Below are 27,188 nucleotides of genomic sequence, written 5' to 3' on the forward strand. Positions count from 1 at the left end.
GGATGGGAGGGAAAGGGGGGACTCAGGGAAGGGGACCCAGAAATGGAAGGGAGGACCTAGATGGAGGTAGAACTGGAACCAGAGGGGGGGGGGGGGGGGGGGGGAAGGAGTAAACAGGGGGCTTCAGCAACCATGGGGTTTGGAACTCTGCCCCGGGGCCACCTCTTTTTCTAGACTGACGGGCGTTTTCTTCTCCCCTCTCTATTCAGAGAGGAGGCAGGTTTTCTTTGCCTTTCCCCGTCGGCCCGCAGGGATGGTTTGAGCCAGAAAGGCCAATCTTTCTAAAGCCACTTTGAACCCCCCTTAGCTAGTCATATCCTGGTTTCTTTTTTTCCTTTGTATTTTCCCCCCTCTCTTTCTTCATTGCTGACTCAGGCAGAGCCCCATCCCTAAAGGGGGGGGACATGGAGGGGGGGGGGCTATTGCTATAAAAAAAACTAGGGAACAGCCAAAACAAGGCAACTTTAAACAAGAAACATCCGAGCTCATCCAGGAAAAGTTCAGGATCTGGAAACTTTTAAACTTTGCTCATCCTTCTTTCTCAGGAGAATCGATGTAAATCAGTCTCCCGTTTTGGGGTTCTTCTGGCTCGCAAGCCTTTCAGAAGCTTTGTGAATAGGCCCCTTAAAGTACTTGTAATGTTGTTCAGGGAGTGCGAAATCATGTGCATAAAATAGAAAAAAATAGAGAAAAAGACACATAGTGCAGATCTGTATGTGAATCAGTAGAGATAAATTAGTAGTGTCTATTTAAGTGGCCAATGCCGCAACTCACACAGTCCATTGAGGATAACTGGCACTCAAAGGTTTCTTTTAAGGATGTGTGTCCGTCTGTCTCAGTCCCCCCTGGATCTCACGGAATGGATCAGTGGAAATGTAGCCCTCGTACATACCGATGTGAGGACCTCTCCAAACATGATGTGGTGTATCCTCACCCCAACAAGTATAGTTACACAGATAAATGTATGTGTAAAAAATAGGTTTTTATAATAAAATAATAATAGCAAATCCACTCTTACAATTAAGTTAGTACAGGAAGATCAAACAGGATAGACAGCGAGAAATGGACCACACAGCACTTCTCTGAAGTGTCCAGCTGGCAGGGAGTCCCCACTTCCGCGCTCGGCTTCTGAGCTACGTCATCAGCTGGTCGGAGCACCAGAAGCAAAGAACTTTCGTGAAACCGGTTGAGGACGACCGTGATATTTGTTTTGTGGAATTCAAACGCGCCGCCGTAAACGTGATGCTGCATGCGAGGCTTCGCCTGAGACTACTTTGCTGTTCATACAATGCCTTATGTTTAGGGTTCGAATGTGAGTTTACATTTGGCTTACACTTACCTTATTCATAATACACTGTTACCATGTGCACTATCCTGCTTTTCTCCTTTTTTTGCATGGGATCCTTATGCTGCGTCTCATGTATTACCACACCTGAGCATTGTATCGGGAGAATCATACTGAGAGTCTTTATGGGATTCAATGCCTGCTTTATGCATTGAAATTGTAAGTGTGCATTTCATGAGAATTGATTGATTTGCTTTACTTCCCCATAGGGAAAAATCTTTTTCTTTATACTTCTCTGGTTCCTTGCACACCCCGCATCTCCCAAAACCATACAGTAAATAAGATCAGAATATCTATCTCAGAATATACAACTCGGAATATCTGAGTTTCCATAAGGTTGAAGTTCTCAACTCCACTCTTCAAGACCCCCTCCAACCGCTCAGGTATTAAGGATATCATAGCTTTAACACAGGTGGCTCAATTAGTGCCACCTGTGCTGAAGCAGGGAGCCACTGATTGACCCACCTGTGCTGAAGCAGGGAGCCACTGATTTACCCACCTCTGCTGAAGCAGGGATATCCTGCAAAGCTGACATGTTAGAGCGTCTTGAGGATTGAAGTGGAGAAACCCTGCACTAAGGTTCAATCGCAATACATCTTATCCTATGTCGCACCAAAAAAAAAACCCAATAAAGCTGGTTACATTTGTATGAGCAAGTTATCATGTGAAATAAAAGTGACATGTAACTGTCCACTACAAATATGGTCAATAAAAAATAATGACGTTATTTACGGCACGCAATTACTTATGTATGGCATAGCTGCCTTGTTAATAGCATGGTAAATATTGCCTGTTTCTTATAGGCATTGGGAGATATTTCCAGCAAAGACCAGCACTTTTCTACTGCATCAATTTGCACAGAACGGAAGCCGCCTTTGCCAACAAATGCAACACTTTTAACCCTCTCACTTCCCAAGCAGCCTGTAATGATAGCCCATGCCAGATGAAAAATTACAATAGGCTGGAGTGCATTTTTTTCTACTGTAATGCTCCTAAATTATATCAGAATGAAACCTGCCAAACTAGAGCTGTGTCATAATGATGAGATATATATACACACATACACACGCACACACACATTTCTGACTGTAATCTTACCCCAATCACCAGTACAAGATGAACCTACAAAGCATAGATAGAACCACAAAACATCTCTGGTCTTTGAAAGCTAGAAAATGTACTGATCTATGAACCTGTTTTGCACCTAAAACAATTGCATTTTTCTTCAATGTATATTGGATGACTTGTTGGCTCTAGATCAGTGATGCTCAACAGGGGGGTTGGGAATCCGTAGGGATTCACAAGGTCCCCCCCTCCAAATAAATGTAATCCCAGGCAGTATAGTGGGTTCCTGATCCCGCGTGGGGACTGCACACCCCAAACTGCACCTTGGCATGAGTGGTATTGCTGTCAATTACAGCGGGAGCATCCAAAGTCGCTCCCCACAGTGCTTTGCATCTGCCATTGAAAAGGCATTATGGGGTGTGACTTTGGAAGCTCCCACAGTATTTGACAGCTACTGTATACAATCCATGCTGTCTGCACACTCAGCACACTCAGGTGGAATACAGTATGTAAAAAAGGTTGCGAACAGCTGCTCTAGATAATCAGATTTTTTTTAGCCAGACATGCATATATTCTACAATATAGTACTGCTGACCGTTTATCCTACAGAAAAATCAGTTTGGAAGGAACAAAGCCAGAGCGGGTTAAGTAGTACTGGTGAACTGGAAAACACATACTGTAATACACAGATGAAAAAAAAACTTCAAGTAAAAATAAGTCGCATCTTTTACACACATTAACTTTCCTAGATTTTTCCTTAAATGCCTAAACTGACACAATGGCTTTTGGGGAGTTCAATATAGTTATTTGAGGTAGCATTCATATTATATGTCTTTCTGGGGCGATTTTGCTTCACATTATGTATAAATCTATAGTACAGGCATACCCCACATTAACGTACGCAATGGGACCGGAGCATGTATGTAAAGCGAAAATGTACTTAAAGTGAAGCACTACCTTTTTCCCACTTATCGATGCATGTACTGTACTGCAATCATCATATACGTGCATAACTGATGTAAATAAGGCATTTGTAACAGGCTCTATAGTCTCCCCGCTTGTGCACACCTTTGGTACAGGTAGGGAGCCGGTATTGCTGTTCAGGACGTGCTTACTGGCACATGCGTGAGCTGCCGTTTGCCTATTGAGCGAGATGTACTTACTCGCGAGTGTACTTAAAGTGAGTGTACTTAAACCGGGGTATGCTTGTACCTGCCCAAAACCGCTTTCTGATTTATGTCAAATGTTCAGAGTGATTTTGAGTAAGGATGTGAATGGAAATAAGAGCTAATAGTAGTCACCCAACCCATTAAATATAGGGACACATTACCTCTTTGGGAGGCACATAAAGCTGTATTGAGGGGCACACTTATTAGGATAGCTTTGGCTACAAAAAAAGAAGAGGCTCGTAAGGATAGTCTCTCAGTGCAGAAACCACGACCTAAGAGTCAGCACACAAACTCAACCCTTCCAGGTGAATATTGAAGGAGTTGGCGGCCCGCAAAAGGGAATTAAATGCCTGCCTTGGGCAAGAAAAAAAATATTTTGAGCAAGCCAATAAGCCTGACTCCATGTTGGCCTATAGGCTCAGACATGTGCAGCCTCTGCAGAGGATCCATACGATCCGCACTAAATCAGGTAGCCTGACCTCAAACCCAACAGCAATAGCTAAAGAATTCCACAAATATTACCGATCCATTTAAAATGGAAAAAAGTGGTAACATCCCAAAATATGCAAAAGAGCTCTCAAGATACCTGCATGAGTCGAATCTTCTTACTGTCCGAGGACCAGCTTGAATGCTTAAACTCATCAATCACTCCCGAGGAGATACACGAGGTAATAAAAGTACTCAAACTGGCCAGGTCCCTGGGCCCAGATGGGTTCTCAAACATTTATTTCAAGACATTTGTCCACCTCCTTACGCCCCACTTAATTAAATTCCACACTAGAAGGGGCACAATTTCCTAGCAGCATGCTGCAAGCCCACAGCTGTCTTATTCCTAAAGTAGGGAAGGATTCTGCAAGCTGTCCCAGCTGTAAAAAATCAGAATCCTGAACATAAGTCTGTCCCAAGAGGAGATTACATTAATTGCCATAAATTTTGACTTCAAATGGTGCAAGGTTGCTCTAAAATACCTAGGTATATTCCGAACAAAAGATTGACACCTTTTACCTGACAACTTTCCTGGGCCTATTCAAGTCACTCAATGCAGACCTTGTGAGATGGTCTAAATTCATGGATTGGTAGAATTAATGCAGTAAAGATGAACCTTCTTCTGGGAATCCTCTACCTCTCCCACATGCTACTCATGCGGTGCCCCTTGGTGCTATACAGCAGGGGTGCGCAAAATGGGGGGTGCCCCCCCAAGATTCTCTGCAGGGGACGGGGAAGAGGCCTGGCGTGCTTCCTGAAGGCATTTAAATTAAATGCATGGAAGTGGTGAAGGCCTCTGTAACTTCATTAACCTTGGCTCAGACGGCTTCAGGTGTTGCATCACCATGACAACGTGATGTCAAATGAGGACGCGGGGTCACGTGACGCCGCATTGTCATGGCAACGTGATGTTGTGACATCAGAATGCTGGAGCCAAGGTGAGGAGGGTGGGAGAGCCGGCAGGGGGGAGCAGAGGAAAAAAAATTGCATACCCATGCCATAAAAGATCTGCAATCCCCAATTTTTTTTTATATCTGGAATAAAAAAAACTCCTGTGTAAGTAAAACAATCCTATGCTGGAGTGAGGTTGTGTTGCTCCCCAGCTACATTACAGTAGCTGCTACTTCCTATCTGTTTTGACTTCCCAGTTTCTGTTCCATGCTTGTCTCTGACTTCCCGTTACCTGCTATTGCCCAGACTCCTGCCTCATCTGATGACTCTGCCTTCTGCCAGTTCTGACCTCTGCCTCCAGTCCTGACACCTGCCTCCAGGCTTGAGCCCTGCATACTCCTCTGTCTACCCAGATATATGGGTTCCCTTCCAGCTCTCACCCCAATACCAGGTATTTGATCTGACTCTCTCCATGGATATCCCAGTACTCCTAATAGTTTGTGAAATCTAACAAAAAAAAAGAAATTGTCCACCTGAAGAGAAACAGGAAATGCACAATGCGCTGCAGTACTTACTGGGTTTAGTCCTCAACTTGCAGGGTCAAATCTCCTTCCTACAAGGTCAAGTCACCACCTTACAGGTGGAGAAAGTTGTGCTACAGGATGCCATTCTCACCTTTAAAGAGACAGGTGGCTCAAGTGCCGATTACTTACCCCACTTTTCCAGACCTGACTTTACCCATGCCGGACTGCTTTTATGAGAACCGGATACATTTCAGGTTTCCTTTAATCAATGTGAAATACATTTTCGTTTTTCTTAGACCTTGTTTTTAGATCAAGCTAAAACTGGACTCGTCCTCCGTAACTTGACAGGGGGATGCCCTTATGTGGGTGACACCACTGCTTGCTCAGAACAGTCCCCTGCCTGGGAATTATCCTGACTTTCCAGCCAAATTTAAGAATGTTTTTGACTGCAGTCCTTCTATCCAAATAATATTCTACTATCTTCTAGAACTTCGACACGGTTCAAGTGATTTAGCATCGTACATATTCAAATTCAAGATTTTGATGGCAGAGACTGATTTGACCGACAGTGCACAAGCTATGTTTTTTTGACAAGGATTAAGAGATGAACTCGATGGCTCATGTTGCCCATCTAGAGACTTGTACTGCAATGACACACTTAGTGCATCAGATCGATCACATAGTGGGAGAGCGCAGGACTGAAAGACGTCACCCTGGAATTGTATGCTTAGCCAAAATGCTCTGAAGTTTTTATTCAAGATTCCTCAGCTAGCCACTCTCCGCCTGAACATATGCAGATTGGATCTATCAGGTCTCACTTGACCCCAGAAGAAAGACGACAACTCAGGTCAGAATCACTTTGTCTGTTTTGTGGTAATTCTGGACATTTTCTACGAGACCATCCTAAACAAACCCTTAGGTCGGGAAATAATGGTGAATGGAGATGCTCTGTCGAGTATTCCTAGTCAAACCTCTCAGGATAAGATTACCAGATATTCACTTTTGTCTTTGTCTATGATGCTTCATCGACCTGATCAATCTCCTTGTCCTGTTGATGCTTTAAATCAATTCAGGAGCATCAGGAAATTTAATTGTTGAACTTTATGTACAGGAACACCAAATTCAGTTATTAAAGAAAAACTGAGTGGAGACGGTGGAGTCTATCGATGGATCCCCATTAAAGTCTAGACCCATTACTATGCTAACAATTCCACTCCTCCTGGCCTCTCCTAGCCACCTGAAGATGCTATCCTCTGAACCGGAATGGTCTCCTGTACCAGCCCTCTCCTCCTTGGTCTCTTCACTTCAAAAGGTTCATAAGAGTTTAGCAAGTCAATTGCGTCAAGCAAAGACCAGATGAAATAACAATTTGTGAATCGTTATCGGACGCCCACTGCTGTGTATCAACTGGGTGAGCTAGTATGGTTATCCACTCGGGACTTACCCTTAAAGAGCACACCTAGGAATTTTGCTGGGCCATTTTCTATCACTGAAAAAAATGATCCCTTTGACCTATCGTCTCAGTTACCTGCTTCCTGGAAGATACACCCAGTATTTCACGTATAGCTGTTGAAACCCACTATTTAAAACACCTTCCCTAACAGAGTTCGACCCCTGAGCCTCGTGAAAATATGAGGACATCTGGCGTTTGAGATCCAGGCGATCTGCGACGCTAAGAGAGTATGGCAGACGTCTATTCTACATTATAGATTGGAAGGGCTACGGACCGGAGGAGAGGTCATTGGAACTGGCCAGTCAACTTCAGGACTTGTGTACAGGGACTGCTTCCTTCTAAGCAGCTTTTCAGCACTCCGCTGTGCTGACTGCAATACCTGACCACCTTGGCCTATAAGAACGCACCTTTCTCAAAGATTTATTGCTTCACAACAGCTTTGCTGTTGGGGTGAGTTTATGTTGCCCTCTTGCTACATTAGCTGGTACTTCATATCTTGACTTCCCGGTTTCTGTTCCCGGCTTGCCTCTGACTTCTCATGGCCTGCTGTTGCCATAACCCTGGTCCGTCTGATAATTCTCCTGTTTGCTGCCTGCTCTGACCCCTGCCTCATGCAACGACTCTCGTGTTGCCACTATCCCTGATCCCGTGCATACACCTAGGCCTATCAGGTCCCTGGGTTCATTCCAGATCTCACCCCAATCCCCACATACTTTATCTGACTTTATCTGACTCACCTTGTGGATATCCCAGTACTCCTGATACTGTATGAGGTTTATTACAGAGAAATGTAAGATTATACATTTGGGAAACAAGAATAAATAAGTGACTTTCAAATTAAATAGGGCAATATTAGGTCAATCCTGATGAAGAAAATTTTAGGAGTACATGTAGACAGCAGGCTTAGCAATAGTGGCCAATGTCAGGCAGTAGCTGTAAAGGCAAATATGATCTTATCTTGCATTAAACGGGGTATGGATAGAAGGTAAGTAAGCATTATTACGTCACTATATAAAGCATTAGTAAGACCACACCTTCAATATGGAGTACAGTTTTGGGCACCACTCCATGAAAAACACATTATGTAAATAGAAAGATTGCAGAGTAGAACCACCAAATTAATAAAGCGGATGGAAAATCTGATTTATGAGGAGAGGCTAGCTAAATTAGATTTGTTTACATGAGGAAAGATGCATCTAAGAGGGGATATGCTAACTATATACAAATATATTTGGGGCCAATACAAGGAGCTTTCAAAAGAACTATTCATCCCAAGGGCAGTACAAAGAACATGGGGTTAATCCCTTAAGATTGGACAAAAGGAGATTTCACCAGAAACAAAGGAAATTGTTATTTACAGTAAGGGCAGTTAAAATGTGAAATTCATTACTCATGGAGACTGTGAGCACATATAAAATAGATATCTTCAAAAAAAGATTGGACATCTTTTTAGAAAGGAAAGGTACAGAGGAATATACCAAATAAGTAAATATGGAAAGGATGTTGACCAAGGGAGAAATTGTATTGCATTATTGGAGTCAGGAAGGAATTTATTTTTTCCTCTTATGAGACATCATTAGATAATACTTCACTGGGTTTTTTTTTTATTTTTCTACCTCTGGATCAAAATACTGTAAATACAAATATAGGATAAATATCTGTTGTCTAGAGTTAACATAGGTTGAACTTGATGGACATATGTCTTTTTTCAACCTCATCTACTATTTAACTATATATCATTAATGGATTCTCATAAGATTCCCAAGAGCGATATTTTCTGATATCTTCAGATAAAGGGCTTTGTTCAACAAGTCTGCGAGCCCCAACCACTAACTTCATTCGAGTCGACCTCCCTTGATGCTCCCATACAAAAAGGTATAATCGAATCCCTTTACAATTCCATTTTTCTTAAGATCCCCCGGGAATATTCTTCTTTCATGTAATCATTTTCAAAGTCGCTGCCACAAGCTCCATATGTGGATTAATCACAGAAAATGCATATAATGTTCTATACATGTAGTACCTAACACCGGTAAGCCTGTCAAGAATGTTCCCAGAGGGTTTCCCCCTCTGTCGTAAGGGATGTGGTCAGCGCACTACCTTTGTTCACATGTGGTTGTCCTGTCCAAGGGTGGCTGAATTGTGGAAAAATGTCCACAATTTTCCCCAGAGTTCTGGGTTTCTCCTTGCCCCTGGATGCATGGTCATGCCTTTTGAACAGGCCTATATGGAGCATTGACAGACATTCAAACAAATTAATCACACACATCATAACTGTAACAAGATGCTCAAAGGCTGCTCTCTGGATGAGTCCAGACCTGCAATCACTTATACAAATCAAAAAGAGAATCTGGTACTCAATTAAAAGGGAGAAACTGACAGGTATAATCTGGAACTCCTGCTCAAAATTCCAGAAAGTCTGGCAACCTTGGTTGATTTGCGACAGCCACCCCTCAGCCGACTGCCCCTTTACCAGCCCACTATCCTCATGTAGTTGTGCCTAGAATAACCCCAGAGGGCCTCTTTACTATCATACTACTGTCACTAATGTGGTTATTAAAAGCATAAATCACGTTGATTTCTTATGGCTTCTTGTATATCTCTTTGTAACTTTAACAATATCAAAGATTACTGCACCCCACCACACCCCCTTCTTCTTTCTGTTCCTCCCCTTTCCTCTTCTTTTGACAGCAACTGCCAATACAATTTGAGTACAAATATAGACAAAAATTATATTTAAATAAATGGAAGTAACACCTGAAACAGATAATTAATAATTTAGCTTTAGTGTATTTATAAGTGGCATTTCTGGCATAAACATAAAATGTATGCCTTTAATCAATTCGGAATACAATTCGAGGTAATTAATACCTATAGAGTGCTCAATCGACACCTACTGTATTTATAGCAATATGTAAAAGCAGAATCAATACACAACTCACCTAATCATTAGAACATTATGTGCCTCTGATTCGCATTACTCTTTTCTGAATGTATTGAAACCAGATGAGAACATGAGCAATTGGTGTGGAGTGGAATGATAAAGCAATTACTTTTACCTAAAAACATTATGACTTCACTTTTCTTTTTAACTTTTTGAAGAAAAAAAAATGTTTTGTTCAGAAAGTGTTACCTTTGTGGGTCTAACTTTAAGGTGTGCATAATACTGCATTATCTACTATTGTATATCATATTAACTAATGTGCGTTTTTCAAATAAATTATATGAATAAAATGCAGGAATGTCTGTACTGAGGTTGATGTGTAAACAAGCAAGAGCACCCACTCAAATAACGTCTGGATGAGATTGAATTTATAGCTGATTGGGAAGGGGATACAGTATGTTTCAGTTCAGCACCACGGTGAGCTCCTTTCTGCTGTTCTTCAATCTCCTCTCCCATCCCATCATCTTGCACTTGGTGTATCGTCTTTTCACCAAGTTCCACCATTTGTAATTAATCCAACCTAATAATAACTAATAGTTACTGGTATTAAGTTACAAATATGTAAATGGTAACGCCCTCATCATTCATGTTAATATGAACGCTAAACCTTGATAACCTTGAATGGGACACCTCACAAAAGGGAATTGAAACTGGCCAGCCTCTCTGTGATAGTCTATACAGTACCTGTCGGGGTGACTAGACCCAGCGCTTTATTCAGACAAGCAAAATGTGCTATTGCAAACGCATAAGCAGCAATATTCTAAAAAGCAAACAAGTCAAACAGATTAATTTAATTATATATATATTAAAAAAAAGTGTAATGATTTTGGTCCTTTCAGCACTCCAAGCCACCCCACCCTTGGAGGTCTTGTGATTGAAGAAAGAATATGTCATTTCTTTTTCTATCAAATTGGAGTGCAAATGTATAGATCTGAATTTTGCCACAGACCCAAGACTGTGAGTTGAATGTAAATCCCAGAGCCACGTATTGATCCACATCTGTCTGTGAATCAATATGAGTGTTTTATGAGGGCATTAAAATCCTTCTCTGCCTCAGGCACTGTATCTCTCAGTTGTTTAGAATTTCTAGTTAAGGAGCCAATTCCATTTGAACTCTTAATGCCTGTTTTAAGGGCACTTACTTTCTTCCTATGTAATTCCTACTGTATGTACACCTAGTTAAAGATACTTATACAAGGCTAAGATAACTATGGAGTATTTGTACCGAAAGCAAAGTGTTGGGATTATGGAAAGTGTTAATAAAAGAAAAATATTTGTTTTAGCCAAGTTTCTGTATGATATTGGTATATAGGGTTTATACATAATGCAATTTCTTAATACCATAAAGTAAGGCATATTGTTGTATAAAGGAAGGTCAATAACATGGTTGTGATGAAGTTATGTTACCATGAGTACGGGCTACTAATCACTGGGGGTAGTAAAACAGATATTGTCTTGGCGTGTCCTATTTTCTTAGGTATCCTACAAGGAGTTAACAGCAAGCTACTTATTCCCAAAAGAGATGCGCTGGAAAGGTCTCATGAGGCTCTAATGTGAATATGCAATGCTGTCGTTTGACTATAGTCAGATCATCTCTCATTTAAAGGACTGGTGCACACAGTTGGTAAATGGGTTAAACGCTGAATCAGCTAACAATGACACATAAATCGTTCCTTGCTTGTCAACTTTTCTCTCCCTCCCCATTTCGGAATCTGATTAATAGAAGAGGTTCAATCTTAAACTGCTGAGATGGTCAAATGGATATTGAATGCGGGGAAGCAGCAGGGAGGAGCCTGCATCTTGCCATATCCCATTAAGCATTTGTAAGATGTACAGTATAGAGCACATTATCTCAACCAGTCTGTCTATTACATGGGGATACCACCAGAACTAAAATTCAGTGGCGACTAGATCACATACAGTACAATACATTAATAGGACAACATGCTCTCATGTGTTTAGGTGTATTTAGATCGTAATGATACAAACGGATATTAACTGATAAGCTTAACTCCTGACTGTGATATTGATCTTACAAAGTGAGTGTTTCCAATATACCTCTTTAATTAATCCTTTTTAGCTTGTAAGTATTGACTGAAAATCATTTGAATAGGGACTGCATGCTCAATTAAACAATTCCAACCTTGCACCCTGTCACACGGTATAGTTTGTACAGGACACATGAAACCCCAAATTTCCATCTCAAGTCCTACTCACCATGATGGAGAAGACCAATGCGACTATGTTGACTGGCCAGACTGGGCAGAAGCAGGAGAAGATGGCCAGAATGAGATAGTCGGTGGGTCTGCCCGGCCCCTGGCCGGTGGTGGTCGCTGTGGAGGAAGCCCTGGCAAGGCTGGCTCTGGATGGCGAGAGGGGAGCTGACTCTAGCTGCCCTGCTGACACCGACTTGTAGGGCAGGCTGTGCCCATTCTGATCCAGGTCCCCCATAGACTTCCCACTGGACATGGTCACTGAGAAGGACTTCTTCATGCCATTTTCCTCCTTCATCTCAGAGGCAGAGGTGAGGAGCGTCTCAGTCTCATGGAAGTCCGCAGGCAACGGGTTACCTGATCCCCCCAGTGCCTTCTCGAATTGAGTATCTGTGTTAATGGCCATGACAATTGTACCCCCCCCTCTTCAGGGCTCTCTCACAGGATAAAAAAAAAGGTGACAAACGTCGCTGCTTCAGTGCTGCTAAAATCCCATCCAGACAACAAGAATAAAGGCGGTTAGAATGTGGCAGAGCTGTTTTTATTGGGAGGAGTCTTCAGCGGGATAATAAAGAGCTGAGAGGAGTGTTGGGTGGTGCATGTCCCAGTGTGAGGCTCCCTCTTCCGCTCTGTCTCTTTGGATGGTTTGCTGCAGACTGCTGCTGCCCTGCCCCAGCCCCAGCTAAAGGCTGCTCAATTGGAATCGTCCTCACAGGACAAACCAACTCAGATGCTGGGCTGATGACACAGGCAGATTAATGCAGCCTTTCACACTCTGAGCTGCATCAGCGCTGTCTCTTGGGAGTTAGCAGTGGAATTCCTCAGCACGTACGAACAGGCATGTACAGTAATACCCGGGATACTGTTGGATAACTCACATCATTTCCTTATTTTCTCTCTCTATGATTTTAAGGAGTTATTCATTCTTCTCCCTTATTCCTCGAATTGATTTTTGCGTTTGTTCCTCCCAAGTTATTTTTTTGCTGTGTTAGCTGAAGTCTGCCAGTTGTTATTGCATGAACATGCTGTCTAAATGTCACACATTATGGCTGATGATGCATATTTTTTAACTCAAATGAAAAATGAGTGTGTATTTCTCTGGGAATAAATGTTGATGGTTAATCAAATGAATTGGTAAAATAGCAGTCGTAAAATAAAGATTTAAAAAAAAAAAAAAGCAAGGCACTGTATGGCATGCAACTCAAACGTCTGTGTGAAGAACTAATTAAAATATAATTTATTTTCATGAACTTTCTTTAATCTTCTCAAATGAGTTTCTAGAATTGTGCAGGGTGAAAGCAGAAATTGCATAGTATGCAGAGTCAGCAGTGCTTTTTATAGGGAAACACCAGAAAAGAAGCATAAAGCACAGAAAGTCTAAACTACTATACATAATTCAGCTTTAAATCAAGAAATAGGGTAGGAAAAAAACCCCCATTGCTTTCCCTTCCAGTTAGTACAATATTTCAGCCTAATTTCTAATCATTTGATAATCACTAATTGTCATGGGAGACCAGGCATTTACACCTTTTTACCAGGATCATAACTTTGAGCAAAACGAGATAAGTGAAATAAATTGTGATTTATTCGCATGAAAAGGCGAACACACAGTGGAACACAACATACTTGAGAAAACACAGTTACAGGGTGTCTGTACTACAGAACTAGACTTTCCTAGTTGAAATGAACGCAAAAACCAAAGTCTTTAGGTGACCGGGACTCAGCCCGAAATGTCCTGGAACTCAAATCGGCATGAAGTTACTGACGCCACCGCTCTTTCCTCCGGAGATGCTGAAATCCCTTGACTGGGAGCTAGCTCCAAATGTCCTGGAGCTAATTTCGGCTTGCAATCCTAGCCGCGACTGCTACGGTCCCTTTTCAGAACTTGACCGCAAAAAGTGGGACTTAGAAAATATTTTGCCTTTTCTGAAGCCAGCTCACTGCTATTTCTCCGAGAGCATCTTTTGGTACATTCAAATTTGCCGTTGATGTTCTGGCGCTTAGAATCTCATCACCGGATTGGCTGAGGGATTCTTATAGTATTTCAGAGTTCATTCATGAAATACTACAGCCAATCCGAGCGTGGGAAATTTCCTACCAGCCAATCAGAGCGATGCCTGTCTTCTAAAGCTGGGCAAGCGGATCTTCTGAATCAGCCAAGGGCATGCACAATCTTGCCATGTCTGCCACTTGGTTTTCAGAAGCCACCGGCTGGTTTAGGCTCCTCAGAGTCTGGGAAGGCAAATGGTAGTCCCGAGGACTTACATTCATCCCAGGACGTGGGTACGCAAGCCTAAACCTTCTGCCCAAATGTTCTTTACACATCTGGCATCCTCTGTGGCTTTCATGTCCGATGTCTGGGGAGACATGCTGGCACCAAGCTGGTAGCCCAGTGACTCACCCAGAACATCGGTCCGGAAAGACCCAGCTCATTATACCGTGCACAAGCATATAAGTATTTTAAACACACTGTTTAATAAAATATACATTTTATTATTTCCTAAATCTTCTGGTTATGGGGAATAGAATAAGAAGTTGCACTTTATTTCTTACTAATTATGTTCCCCACACACTATAACTAGACTTAGCCTTTAAAACTCCTCACAACCTTTAAAACTCCTCACAACCTTATCTATGGTTGGAGCTCCCCAGTACCCCTATACTGGGTTTGGGTGGCCTGGGCATTAACTGGGCACCCCCCCTTAATCCAGGGACCCCTTGACAGTTCCAGGGACACCTCACACCCTTATGCCCCATTTACCTTTCTGATCTGTGCTGAAGCAGGGAATCTTAGCGGTGAGTCACACAAGTGTTTTAAGGGGAGATTTTGCCAGAGCAATGTGCCTATATGTATCCGGGAATCCGACCTGATTCCCGGATACATTTTTGGGGTATCCAGCAACTCTGGACCCCGACTAGCTAGACACATTCTGACAAGACTTTCTCCAAAAAAAAACCCTTGAAACTCATAGCCCAGCGATCTTTGCTTGCTGGCACTCCTGGAAAGGTAAAAACACATAAATTATTTATTGTCGCATAATTATTCACAATGCATATACAATAACTGGGCTCAAGAGCTGACACTCCCTAACCCCAAACATAGATCAGAGGTAACCAAATGGGCTTAATCTTTATTAGTGAGCCTGGTTAACCCTTCCCCATCACACTAATACATAGCATTTCTTGTTGATCTCTACATTTTTTTTAATGGAATTCTTTAAAGCCCTTTGTGCTGCCCAACAATGTTCAGAGTTATTCTGTATACTGCTACAAACTGCAAAGGGGGTTATTCATATTGAAATGTATTTTAACATTTGACTTAAAATATGTTTCCTCTTTTGGTTCCCTTCATCCTTATCGGTGCTGTCCCTCGAGCCATAAAGGGGTTGAAGCTACTGGTTGTACTCCCTTGAGCCCTGTCTCCTGTATCTTTGTTACTTCCATTCCTGAGAAATCCTAAAGAAGGAATCCCATTGATGGATGAAAAGGGAGAGTCACCTCAGGGATTATCATGAAACCCTGTACTGAAGTAAAATAATAAAAATATCACTAACTCCCTTTTGTTTGGGAAGTTTCCAAAAAGACCAATAAAAAAGGGATTTGCCTGGGAATAAAGAAGGCATCATAAATGTAAATGTAATTCTAGAAGTATTTGGAGGGGATTGCTGCTTTATCCCGCTAGTTCTCTCCTAGCATTAGAAGATTTAAAGGCAAAGGGCTTTCAAACATTAAAAATGTTTTTCTTGTTCAAACAGTAAAATATTTACACCAGCTGAAATAAATAGGTGCTCTGTTCCTAAAAATACCCTCAATCTGTCACTATTGTCTGCCTGTCTTTTTGATTTCTGCTCTCTATGAAATGCAGTCATACAGTACCGACACACTTTATTGCAGTGTGGTCGGTACCGCAAGCCGGGAGATTTCCCGGCTTGCTAGTGGCCGCCCCTCGGCGTGCCGCGCGTCATAGACGAGCGGTCACGCGTCTTCGGGAGCCTGCGCCCCCTGCACGCGCGTCCAGGGCTCCCCGAGGGAGCCCTGGTGTCCCGCGATCTGCGGGACGGCGGCAGGGGGTTCCGGGGGACCCGGCAGACCCGGCAGCGGTAGGGAGAGTGCCCCGATCGGAGGGCGCTCTTCCGCTGCTTCGGCGCGCGCCCGTCACACTCGGGCGCGCGCCAGGCTACTGCTGCGGCCAAGAACGGGCAAATGCTCGAATAAACTTGGCCGCAGCAGTACAAGTATTTAGAATACAAAAAGTTTTCCCGCACTCCGAATGAATACAAAAGAATCAATGATACTTGAAATGCTGATATGTATTAGGGAGTGGGGAAGTACCATAGTCCCACTTTGTGGTGACTATGGGAATGGGCCTGTAGAAGGGGTAAGTGACTCCGAAATGTTGCCCCCTGTGTCTCACCGTACCCACTTCCTTCCCTGTTAGGGATTTCTTTATCATATCCCACACTTTTTAGTGATGTCACATTTCCCCCTTCCTTCACCATCCCTCCCCCTCCTGTTCATTTTATGTGATTTGCGTTTTTTTGCCACATTGTCAATTCATTTTCTTTATTTTTGCTCATTAATACATATCAGCATTTCAAGTATCATTGATTCTTTTGTATTCATTTGGAGTGCGGGTAACACTTTTTGTGTTCTGTATGTCCCTAGGAGAGTTTAGGGGGTCTCTTCATTGTTCCCCAGCACCCACCGCGTACTTATATCCCTAATATATTTAATACATTAGGTAGTGCGGCTTATACAACATACTTTCCATACAAGTATTTAGTTTTGCTCTTAATTTCAATTGGGAGAAGGAGTGAGTAGGTGTTGCAGATATTGTATTACAGTCAGACTCAACCATTGACTAAAAATGCTTTAGTGCAGAACTGTTTATGCATTCCTCAGCAGAATCACACATATATTTTTAGTAGACAACAAGACAAAGCTGAAGATAGAATCTTCTTCATCCAGCTACTTATACAAACTCTAGCTTCTTATTCACATACTGTACATATACATATTTTTTCCCCACTTTGCACCACCTATTGCTCAATAGTTATCCACAGAATGGGATCTGCTATGTAAAACTCACTTATATTTAGCTTGACCCAAAAATGATTTGGGCATCAAAACAGTACCAAACTGGACACAGGTGGCAATTGTTAAGAATTTGAATAAGTAGTTGCAGTATTTTAAGTGTCAAATTATGTTGGGCCACTTATTTCACAGTAGTTACCCACAGAGAAAGTTCCCTTACATAAATTCCACTTTTATTTAGTAGCCTGGTCCAAAAAGAATTTGGGCAAGAAAACCGGGGCTAAACAGGGCACAGGTGCCACTTTTTAACAAAAAAGTACTACGTTTCATGATGAATAGCACGTTAGAAAAAATTGAAATAAATAAATGAATACTGCAGTGTTGCATGACTTTGGGCCACCTATTTGACAGTGGGTTTCCATGAAATTGTGCCCTTTACATAAATTCCACTTTGTGACAAAAAAAGATTATGGCATCAAAATCTGTTAAACTGTGCACATGTGCCAATTTGTAACAGTTTCACTAAGTTGCTGCTGTATCTCAAGGGTTGAATTAGTTTGGTCACCTATTTCACAGTTGTTATCCAAAGAATGATATACCTTATGTAAAACCCACTTTTATTTAGCCTGGTCCATAAAGGATTTTGGCAACCAAACAGGTGCCAAACTGGGAACGAGTTCCAATTTTTAACACTGAATAAATAGCTGTAACATTTCTAGGCTGAAATGACTTTGGGCCACCAATTTAAAGTGATTATCCACAGAGTGGGGTCCATTATAAAAATGTAACTTGTATTGAGCCTGGCCTGAGAAGGATTTGGACATCAAAATGGGTACCAAGGCAAAAGCATTTGAATAAGGAGCTGAGATTGTTCAAGGGTTTAATGACTCCAGGCCACTTATCTTTCAGATTATATCTACAGAGGGTAATGCCCTTCTTTTAAATATCCAGTTGTGTTTTGCCTGGTCCAAAAATGATTTTTCCATCAAAGTAATGTAAGAAAGAATGGTTAGAAATATTGTATAAAGGATATATATTCAGTTTGAATAGGACTGTAGGGACCCCCCGCTTTGTTAATTCGATGGGCCATTAGGAGTCTCACAGAAATGTTGAGGCATTTACTGTGAGATTGCCCCAGATTTTCCAAGGCAAGTGATCTAATACTGGTGGCTCCATCTGTAAAGCTAAAATTACACAATGGAGCTCACTGTTACAAGATTAAGTAAGTAACAAAGGAAGGAGAGGTAGTAGATGGTATGATACCTTTTATTAGACCTACAAGTAGTTGATATGTTACAAGTTTATGAACCTCTCGAAATACTTCATTGGTTATACCCGGTTGTTAGATTAATGGACACATACAACAATCAATTGTGCAGGATTACTGTAGCAATATATTTAAGAAACACTGGCACATTTGGCTTCCAGTTGATGAATTGTTGATGAACAAGTTCTTAACCCAGCACCAAACTTAGTATGCAGACATCTAACATGAAAACATATGAATTTTGTTATCTGAAAAAACTGCTGAAGTGATCTACATGGGGATAAACACGTGGATGCAAATACTGTATGAGGAAAAAACACACCAACAACTGCATACTGATATTAGATCATATAGGGGTCATAACAAATTAATATCACACTCCAATTTTCAGACATATAAGTGAGATATATGAATGTAAACGACAAATGTAGGGGTATGTGAAGGAGTGAAGGGGTTAACTCCCTCACTCTGCCAGGATCAGGAGACCATTAGCTGTCAGGTCTGCTAGGGTGTTTTCAATCAACTCTTGATTAAAGCAGGTTTTAAAAGGCAGACCGCTACTCCCTGTACATGCATGCTAAAACCAGCAGGAGCCCAGAAGGATTTACCTTGTATCAGCTTGGACATACACTCGGCACCAAGCTCCAAGCCTGCAGAGACCCAGGCTTCTTGATCACAGAGGGATTTACCAGGTAACAGCGGAGATTCTATAACGATGCTTGTCTCCGATAGGAAGCAGACCCGCAGAGCTATGGTAGGGGTAAATGATCACCAACCAGAGACAGGGGACAGCGTTCTGTTAGAGTAGTTATAGTTGGGATGCAAGCAGAGCTCAAGGAAGGCAGCAGAGATGCAGGGTCGGGGTCACAGGCTGGGGTCGGCAGAGGGTCCTTTCCAAGGAGCTTACAATCTATCAGGAAAGGTAAGTGGAAACATAAAGTACAGGATGGAACTCTGTCAATGTGGAGGTCATGCCAATATTTTAAGTATTACAATTGGGGTAGTCCTTTTCTTCTTCAACTAATAAGAGTGATGTTTCAATTCTAATAAGGAGTAATGAGTGCAGTGAAATAGAATTTTTTTTCTCCTCTATTTTAGATATACTATCCCTCTAAGCAACACCCTCTTGTTCTCGTCAGTTAAACTAACAGCTGAGCACGGCATATTTTCTTGTTTATTTGCATTCAAGTAGGCATCAAACCTCTAGATATTAGATTTGTATACACTGTGCTTTAGAACTAGCGACATAGAGTAGCGTCACGAATACAGGACTTAATTGTGTTTGCTTATGGGTTGACAGTTGTGTAGCTGAAATTTGATTTTGAATTTTTGAGACAATGGAGAAGAAAGCCTGTTGAAAAGCGTGTGGTGGAATTTCTAAAGGATTTGAGATTTTTGTTTAAACAGACCGGCTCAAGCAAAGAGTCGGCGACTTTGAATAGTTCCCTTGAATTTACTGGAATTTTTAATCTATGAGGCCAAATATTGTTTTTTTGGCATCTGCAACGGCTTTCAAATAAGTTTTCCTTATAAGTCTAATATCCGTAAGGTTAGAGTGGCATTAATCTTTAGCCCATCACATTTCTGCCGAACGCAGGGTAGATCTCTGGGAAAACCACGGGTTACTTTTATGTTGCTTGTGGGATAGCAATTTTTTATGTGCAATAATATCAAGAGCAGCAGTAGCTGTGATATTGAACGCTAACGTGAGAGAGGAAGTATTGTGGACAGAGTGAGGAATGTTAGACTGTCTAAAATGTTTAGCAAAAGTACTTGGGTCTATTTCCTTTTATATTCTGTCTAACACTTTTGTGGGTGAAGGAGTTTTTGGTTTGGAGGTATTATCTGGCAAGTGAAGGATAAATTTAATAAAGGCATGATCCGACTCATCCAAGCAGGGCCGGCGTGATGGCGGTGTAGTCGCTGCCACTGCACCGAGCTCCATGATTACAAAGGTCCTGCGCTCTCCCCTGCTCCCCCCCCCACAACAATTAAACTAATTACCAGTGGGAGAGCGCGGGGCTTCTGTAACTCTCTTACCTTCTCCTCCCATCGTCTCGTCTCCTCTCAGCATCTCCCCTTGCATGGTCCCATCATTATGACTCTGTGACATCAAATGGTGTCGTATTGCCATGACAACGGGATGCCACATAACGTCATGGCGCTATGCAGCAACATGATGCCATGACAACGGGGTGCCACGTGGCGATCCATTCTCATGGTAATGCGACGCCAATTCATGTCGCGGACCCATAATGACAGGACCATAAAGGGGGAGGTGCCGGGAGAAGATGAGATGCCAGGAGATGCCACCGGAGAAGGTAAGAACCGAGGCCCCACACATGTCACTGCACCGAGCCCCACAAACATCCCAGCCGGGTTTGCATCCCAGCTATGGACTTCCTTCAGCATCAAGGATATGCCGGAGGTTAATACCTGCTCAAGGGTGTGACCGACAAGGTGTGATGGACCCATGAGTAGCAACTCAAACTGGCCATACTTAAGTGCTGCTAGAAAGATTTGATCAGAGGAGAGTCAACATTCTCTAACCAGAGACTGAAATCTCCTGCAATATGGATGTTGTACTTGTCAAGGATATCAATGTCAACAAATCCAGAAATTCTTGAATAAAGACCTCGTTATTCCCTTGAGGGCGGTATACCACCAAAATGATGGCTGAGGATTTTAGCGTTGATAATCCATTTTGCGCAGAGGAATTCAAAGTTAGTGGTTTTAAAGGCAGAACCTTTGGCCCAGAAATGTCAATTGAGATGACATTTGTTGATAAGATTAACTAATATCTTTGAACCTATAGTAAATCTAACTTTTTTTACGAATAGAAAGCTGTAGCACAAATTAGAAGCTGTAGTACGAATAAGAAGTTACTTTAACATTACAAACTATACACCAATAAATACTTTAAAAGTAATGTCCTTAAGTAATTAATGTCCTTCAAAACTGCAGCTACTAATGCAAATATTGATAAATAAAGCCAATACTTATTGGAGCCCATGTCAAGTATTTAAATGCAAAATACATTTTGAGTCCAGCAAAATTGCAATTGTGTGTTACAGAGTATCACATATCTGGCCAAAAGTGGTCTAACCTCAGCTACCCATTTAAGGGGCCTATGCAGAGAGCAGCGAATTTAAAAATTGGCGAGGGTAATAAAAAGTAGCTTTTTTGGAGAGTTTTATTCTCCATATGCAGAAATGTGCGAAATCTGCAATTTATAGCATGAATGCGTGTGGCGAGTTTAAAATGGAGAGATGCGCGCTGCTGAAATGTGTTAAAAAAAAATCGCGCATTTTTTTTTCCTTTCCTATGGCCGGCGAGCTCCAGCTTCTTGCCAACTTTTCTTGGCGGAGCAAATTGTAGAAAATCGCGCCATTTTATTGGCGCGAACAGCCGCTAGATGCCGTTCGCACCTTTCTGAATTAGGATATTTTTTAAAACTGGCGAGATGTAGGTTCTCGCCAGCCGCGCGGCGAGATTTACAAATAGAAAAAAAAATGGCGCGTTTTTCGTAACTCGCCATTTTCTACTCAAAAAAATGGCGAGATTTACTTTAGCGCTGCTCTCTGCATAGGCCCCTAAGTATATTGAAATGCACATGGAGCAATTTTTGTATTTGTTTACTTGCAAAACAACTTTTTGCGCCTGGCAACTCAACTGGTTGTTATGGAGGGCATTCTTTCCATAGACAGTGTAAAATGGCCCAAAATGGTTTAAGCCTGGCAAAATCTCAGCTACTAATGCAAGTAATGTGTATTAAAATGCATTGGTACCTGTTACAGATTTGACTCCTAATTTGATGCAGAAACCCTTTTCAGGCCAGGTGCAGGTCAACTGGACTTTATAAAGGGCATTACCCTCTGTGGATATAATCTGTAAGGTAAGTGGCCCAAAGTGATTTAACCCTTGAAAGGTTGAGCACCTGTTTTGATGCCCATATCCCTTTTTGGACATGCAAAAAGCAAATGGATTTTACATAGGAAGTCCCCTTCTGGGGATAACCACTGTGAAATTGGAGGCCCAAAGTTTTTTTTAATCATCGATACACTACAGCTACTTATCCAAAGTGTTAAAAGTGGTACATGTGCTATGTTTGGCACCTGCTTTAATGACTTAATTAATTTTGTGCTAGGATAAAAACAAAGAGCTTTATTTAAGAGACCCCTCTCTGTGGATAACCACTATAAAATAGGTGACAAAGTAATTTAACCCTTCGAAAAAAATATTTTTTTTACAAATAGGAAGCTGGAGCGCAAATCAGTTTAGCAAATTTTGCTTATTTTGAATGTTTTTGCTGTGTTAAAGGGACATGCGCAATAAAGCCTAATTTTAGTTTCACTTTAAACGGTCTCCATTGCGTACCTCAGCACACATCTCTTACATACTGTATGGTGTCAGAAGTTGGGATGAGATGTGGCCCTTGAAGTTTAAAGGGGCCCCGGAGACTGCCTGTGAAAAATGTTGTGTTTTTGTCTGCATAAGTTCCAACAAACAGCCTGAGCAGCAAAACAAAGAATCACGTGCAGCAGTGACCAGAATTAAAGTGTTACACATCCAGGCAGGAAAACTACACTGCACTAAAGAAAGCCACAATGCCACAGTTGGACTGGGAGGACGGTGACAGACGGTGACCCAAACAAGGGACTGATGCTGTGACCAGAGTCTACCCCACCAGAAAAGAAAGAGAAAAAAAACCCTCTTGGAATTTAAAATGGCCGCCCAGCTGAAGTCAAATACAGACTCTGCAAGAATGGGGAAGAAAATATGTTCCTGGTGTAAAGAGCCCAGCCACACGGAGCAGTGTCGCTTCAGGCCTTATTCGGATAATGAGGATGGCCGCTACGTGGCCCCAGAAAAAGAGCAGCAGCTAGAGGAATATTTTTTTCAATGAGCCAAGGAACTCCAGCAGCAAGCAATGCGCTGTGGACCCAAGTAAGGTACAGAAGTTTTACTTAGCAAGTGCACATCCAGTATTGTATTGTATTGTATGTCTTTATTTATATAGCGCCATAAATATACATAGCGCTTCACAGTAGTAATACATGTTGTAATCATATAAATAACAAATAATATAAATAACAGGTCATGGGAATAAGTGCTTCAGACACACTGTAAGAGTAACATTAAGGAAGAGGAGTCCCTGCTCCGAGGAGCTTACAATCTAAATCTTACAATCAGTATCTCTGATGAGAAAGAATGCGTGCACAGCACTGCTGATGTTGTAAAACATACCAAAGTAAAGAAGAAGAAAAAGTCTACAGAGACGCCTGTGAGAGCTACGAATTCTACAAACAAAGTCTACCCACCTGTAGGACTATTTTTTGAAAACGGAGAGAGAAAATAATGCTGAGCTACAGAAGACTGTGCTCACAATTTACTCTGCGGCCAAGACCAAATTGGAGGATCTAAGGACAGATCTAGATACAGCAAACATTGCTTTGTTGCACATTGCTTTTCATCCATGGCGGTAATAGTAGCAGAGTCAATCTGATAGAATGATTGCTAATCTGAAGTAGAAGTATGAGTAGGCATTGAAGGAGATTAGTCTCTCTCAGCAAGAGGTTCGCAAGTGCCATAGAGAGGTAGAAGTCTCTCAGAATGAGGTTCACACTCTACGCATAGAACTGAATGCCTCACACCAGGAGGTCAACAGTGTCCGGACGGAGGTGGACATATTGCAGAATGAGGTCAACCAAGAGATAGAAGTCTCACGCCAAGAGACCGGGAGTCTCAACTCAGAAGTGCGTAAGTGGAAGGAGGACTATGAAGAGGCCCTGAATATTATAGAGACTGTGAAAAGAGAAAATACAAAGCTGAAAGAAGATATTCTGATTTGATTGACCACGTCAATGAAAAGAATGAAAAGCTACACGAGCTTGAAAAAATAAAGAAACTATTGGAAGATGAAAAGTTTGAAGCAGAGCACTGACTGCAGAACCAACTGCAAGGTCTGTGTACGCACATCCAGAATGCCGAGGAGAAGCAGCGAACTCTGCAGAAAGAAAATCTGCAGGCTGCTAAAGAAGTACAAGTGCTGCAGGAACGTCTGATTACTCAGTGTGTCCCCGCAAAGCAGCATGAGAAACTGAAGGCTACCCTGACCATCACCGTAGCATCGCTAAAGGCCAAGCTTAGAGACCAGGTGAGTCGGTATAAGAGGGAGCACAAGAAGGTCCAGAAACTGAGAGAAGCAGCTGCGGCACTAGCGAAGAAATTCACAGTGATCCACAATTTAATGAAGCATATATGGAAGCAAACTCAGAGAAAAGAGGGAAGAGATAAAGACCCTGATAGGAGAATTACAGGATGCATGCAAGAAACAAAGTGAGGCTATGTGAACCAGTAAAGTACAGGTGTGCCCAAGCGTCGGTATCCCACAGCAACTAAAGCCCTTGAAGAAAAGGGTACAGTGAGAGCTGGGGACCCAGCTCAACTGCAAAATGAGATGGCAAAGTTTGAACCACTTGAGCAAGCATTAGCTAAACCTTCAGCTGCCCAACAGGCGACAAATAAAGGTACAAGTGCAGAATCAAAACAAGAAGAATCCTTATCTGATGAAGCTGAAAAGATAGGGCGTTCTCTGGAAATGGATGTGGAATCGCAACTCAATTCCAAAGAAGCTGAACTGGCAACTGCATTATGTGGAAAAAGTACGCTGACTGAGGCTTGCAAGACCTGAGCAAGAGTTGCAAGGAATGGACATTTAGGGCTAAATTGGAGTCCATGGAAAAAGTTCCCCTCGAGCGACTGAGGAGTGCTGACCTCAAGCACCTTTGGGAGGAGACATTGATAACCTGGAGAAATGGCTCCAATCCCAGCAGGACTGAGGGTTCTCTTCCTCCATCCACTCTCATTCAAGCCAAAGAGATATCTCAAATGAGAGTGGAAGGATGGGCTTCGGCCGTGGTAAGCCCGAGCTTCCCCCAAACAGGGGAGGTATGTAACAGGGACTTATCCCTGTTAAAGAAAATGCTTCTAAATCCAGCAGGGAGCTGGTTAAATGCAACAGGCAATCAACCAACTCCACCTTCCTAATCAGAGCTCTGTCAGAAAAAGCCTGTTCTGACACACAGGAAGAGGATTTCCTAGTCCACAATTGGGCTGACCTGGGGAACAACAGATGTCTTGAGCTGCATAATGACTGCAGGCTGACAGCAAGACAAAGGGGACAAGACCTCTATACCTGGAAGCAGAAACTACCATAGCACACAAGGGTGCGGACCCAGGAAAGCAGAGAAGCCTTCACCTACAGCTACAAGAAACAGATAAGACTTTCTTATGGGACTGTTGTATATCTGTGTATATATATAGTGCTGGTAATTAGCTTAACTAACCGCCCAGTTAGAGAGGGCTGGGCTACATGTGTACATATTCTCCAAAGTGGAGTAGGCTTTTCTTTTGCTTATTTTAAATGTTTTTGCAGTGTTAAAGGGACAGGCGCAATAAAGCCTAATTTTAGTTTCACTTTAAACGGTCTCCATTGCGTGCCTTGGCACACATCTCTTAAAGTTGGACTACGAATTAGCAGTTAACTTAGAGTAGAGAAGTCCATTTAAATATGGTGAAATGAACAATGTTTCTGTAAGCAAAAAATCATTGGGGAGTTTGGTTACTATGAGATCATTGTTACTCTGAAGAATTGGTGGAAGAGCATTTTAATTAAAAAGTATCATATAGTGATTGAATGATTATGCAACTAAGTATAGTCCTATTAAGCAGAGGGACTCTTTGGTACCAAATGTTAAAAACAATTATGATAAAATGTTTAGGATTAATGAACAGAGGGGGACTTCTTCCTGGGAAGGTGGGAGGTCCAACAATGCATTGCTCCGAATCAGTGATCAAAGTGGCTTAAAAAAGTCATGGGACAATTTTACATTTATTAACCTCTTGAGAGACAGAGACAACACATTGCTTTGTTGCACATTACAGTCTCTATTGACCCTCAAGTGGTTGAACATTGGTTTAAAGCTGTTTGGACAGTAGTTAGACAGATTTGTTTAAACCATAGTTATGCTATAAAAACAGAAAGTGAAACTTTCTATAATAAATACCAATTTGATTAAAAAGAAAGTAAGAAGTAAAACTGTGTAAATAAAAAGTAGTAGTACTCTGTGTCTGTAAATAAAAAAATAATGGTACACCATGAACCCCTAGTACTTTGACATCTGCTACTAATATTTTACAAAAACAAGAGTGGAAGTTAGTGGGCTCTGTATAAGGGTACTGAAAAGAGCAACGAGACGCAGAGCGCTAAAAATACAATTATTTTTGCTTGCATCTGTGGCAAATGTTAACTAGTCAAACAATTTCACAAATTAGACATAGATCCTTGGTCAGATGAGTTTCAATTTCCAGTAAGACATGGAAAAAATGATGCACCCAGACGCAGAGTTTTATACATCTGCACCTTCTATAACTATTCCTTCAAAGCACAAGCTTATGCAGACAAGGCACAAGTGGTAAGAATGATAAAGATATATTGATGCATACATGTTTGAAATCATATATATTTACAGTATGCATCAATTTTCAGGACAAAATGTTAATTGCGTCCTTTTATACATAACACTCATACGGGGTTTATTCACTAACCTTCGTCACGGGTCAACCCACCTGATCCAGCATTATCTGCCATTCAAGTCAATGACAATTAACACCGGATCAGATATGTTGATCCGTAGGTTGCGGAATCTCCCCAATAGTTTCCAAATTCAAAAAGAAAAAGTGGTGGAACACCGAGCACCAGCAATTGAGCCCAGCAGACACTAGGGTTACCTAT

General features: G+C 41.9%; 1 protein-coding gene across 1 annotated transcript in view; it reads right to left on the bottom strand.

Annotated features, from left to right (window-relative positions):
- The window catches only part of LOC142491539 (trafficking regulator of GLUT4 1), a 41,876-nt gene extending 29,056 nt beyond the window's left edge, over window positions 1-12,820 (bottom strand). The window contains exon 1 of the mRNA XM_075594251.1: window positions 12,095-12,820. Coding sequence (XP_075450366.1) covers window positions 12,095-12,496 — 402 coding nt within the window. The 5' untranslated portion in view covers window positions 12,497-12,820. The remainder of the gene's footprint in view (window positions 1-12,094) is intronic.
- Window positions 12,821-27,188: the final 14,368 nt, after the last annotated feature.

Source organism: Ascaphus truei, chromosome 3, assembly GCF_040206685.1.
Source record: "Ascaphus truei isolate aAscTru1 chromosome 3, aAscTru1.hap1, whole genome shotgun sequence".
NCBI classification, from domain to species: Eukaryota; Metazoa; Chordata; class Amphibia; order Anura; family Ascaphidae; genus Ascaphus; species Ascaphus truei.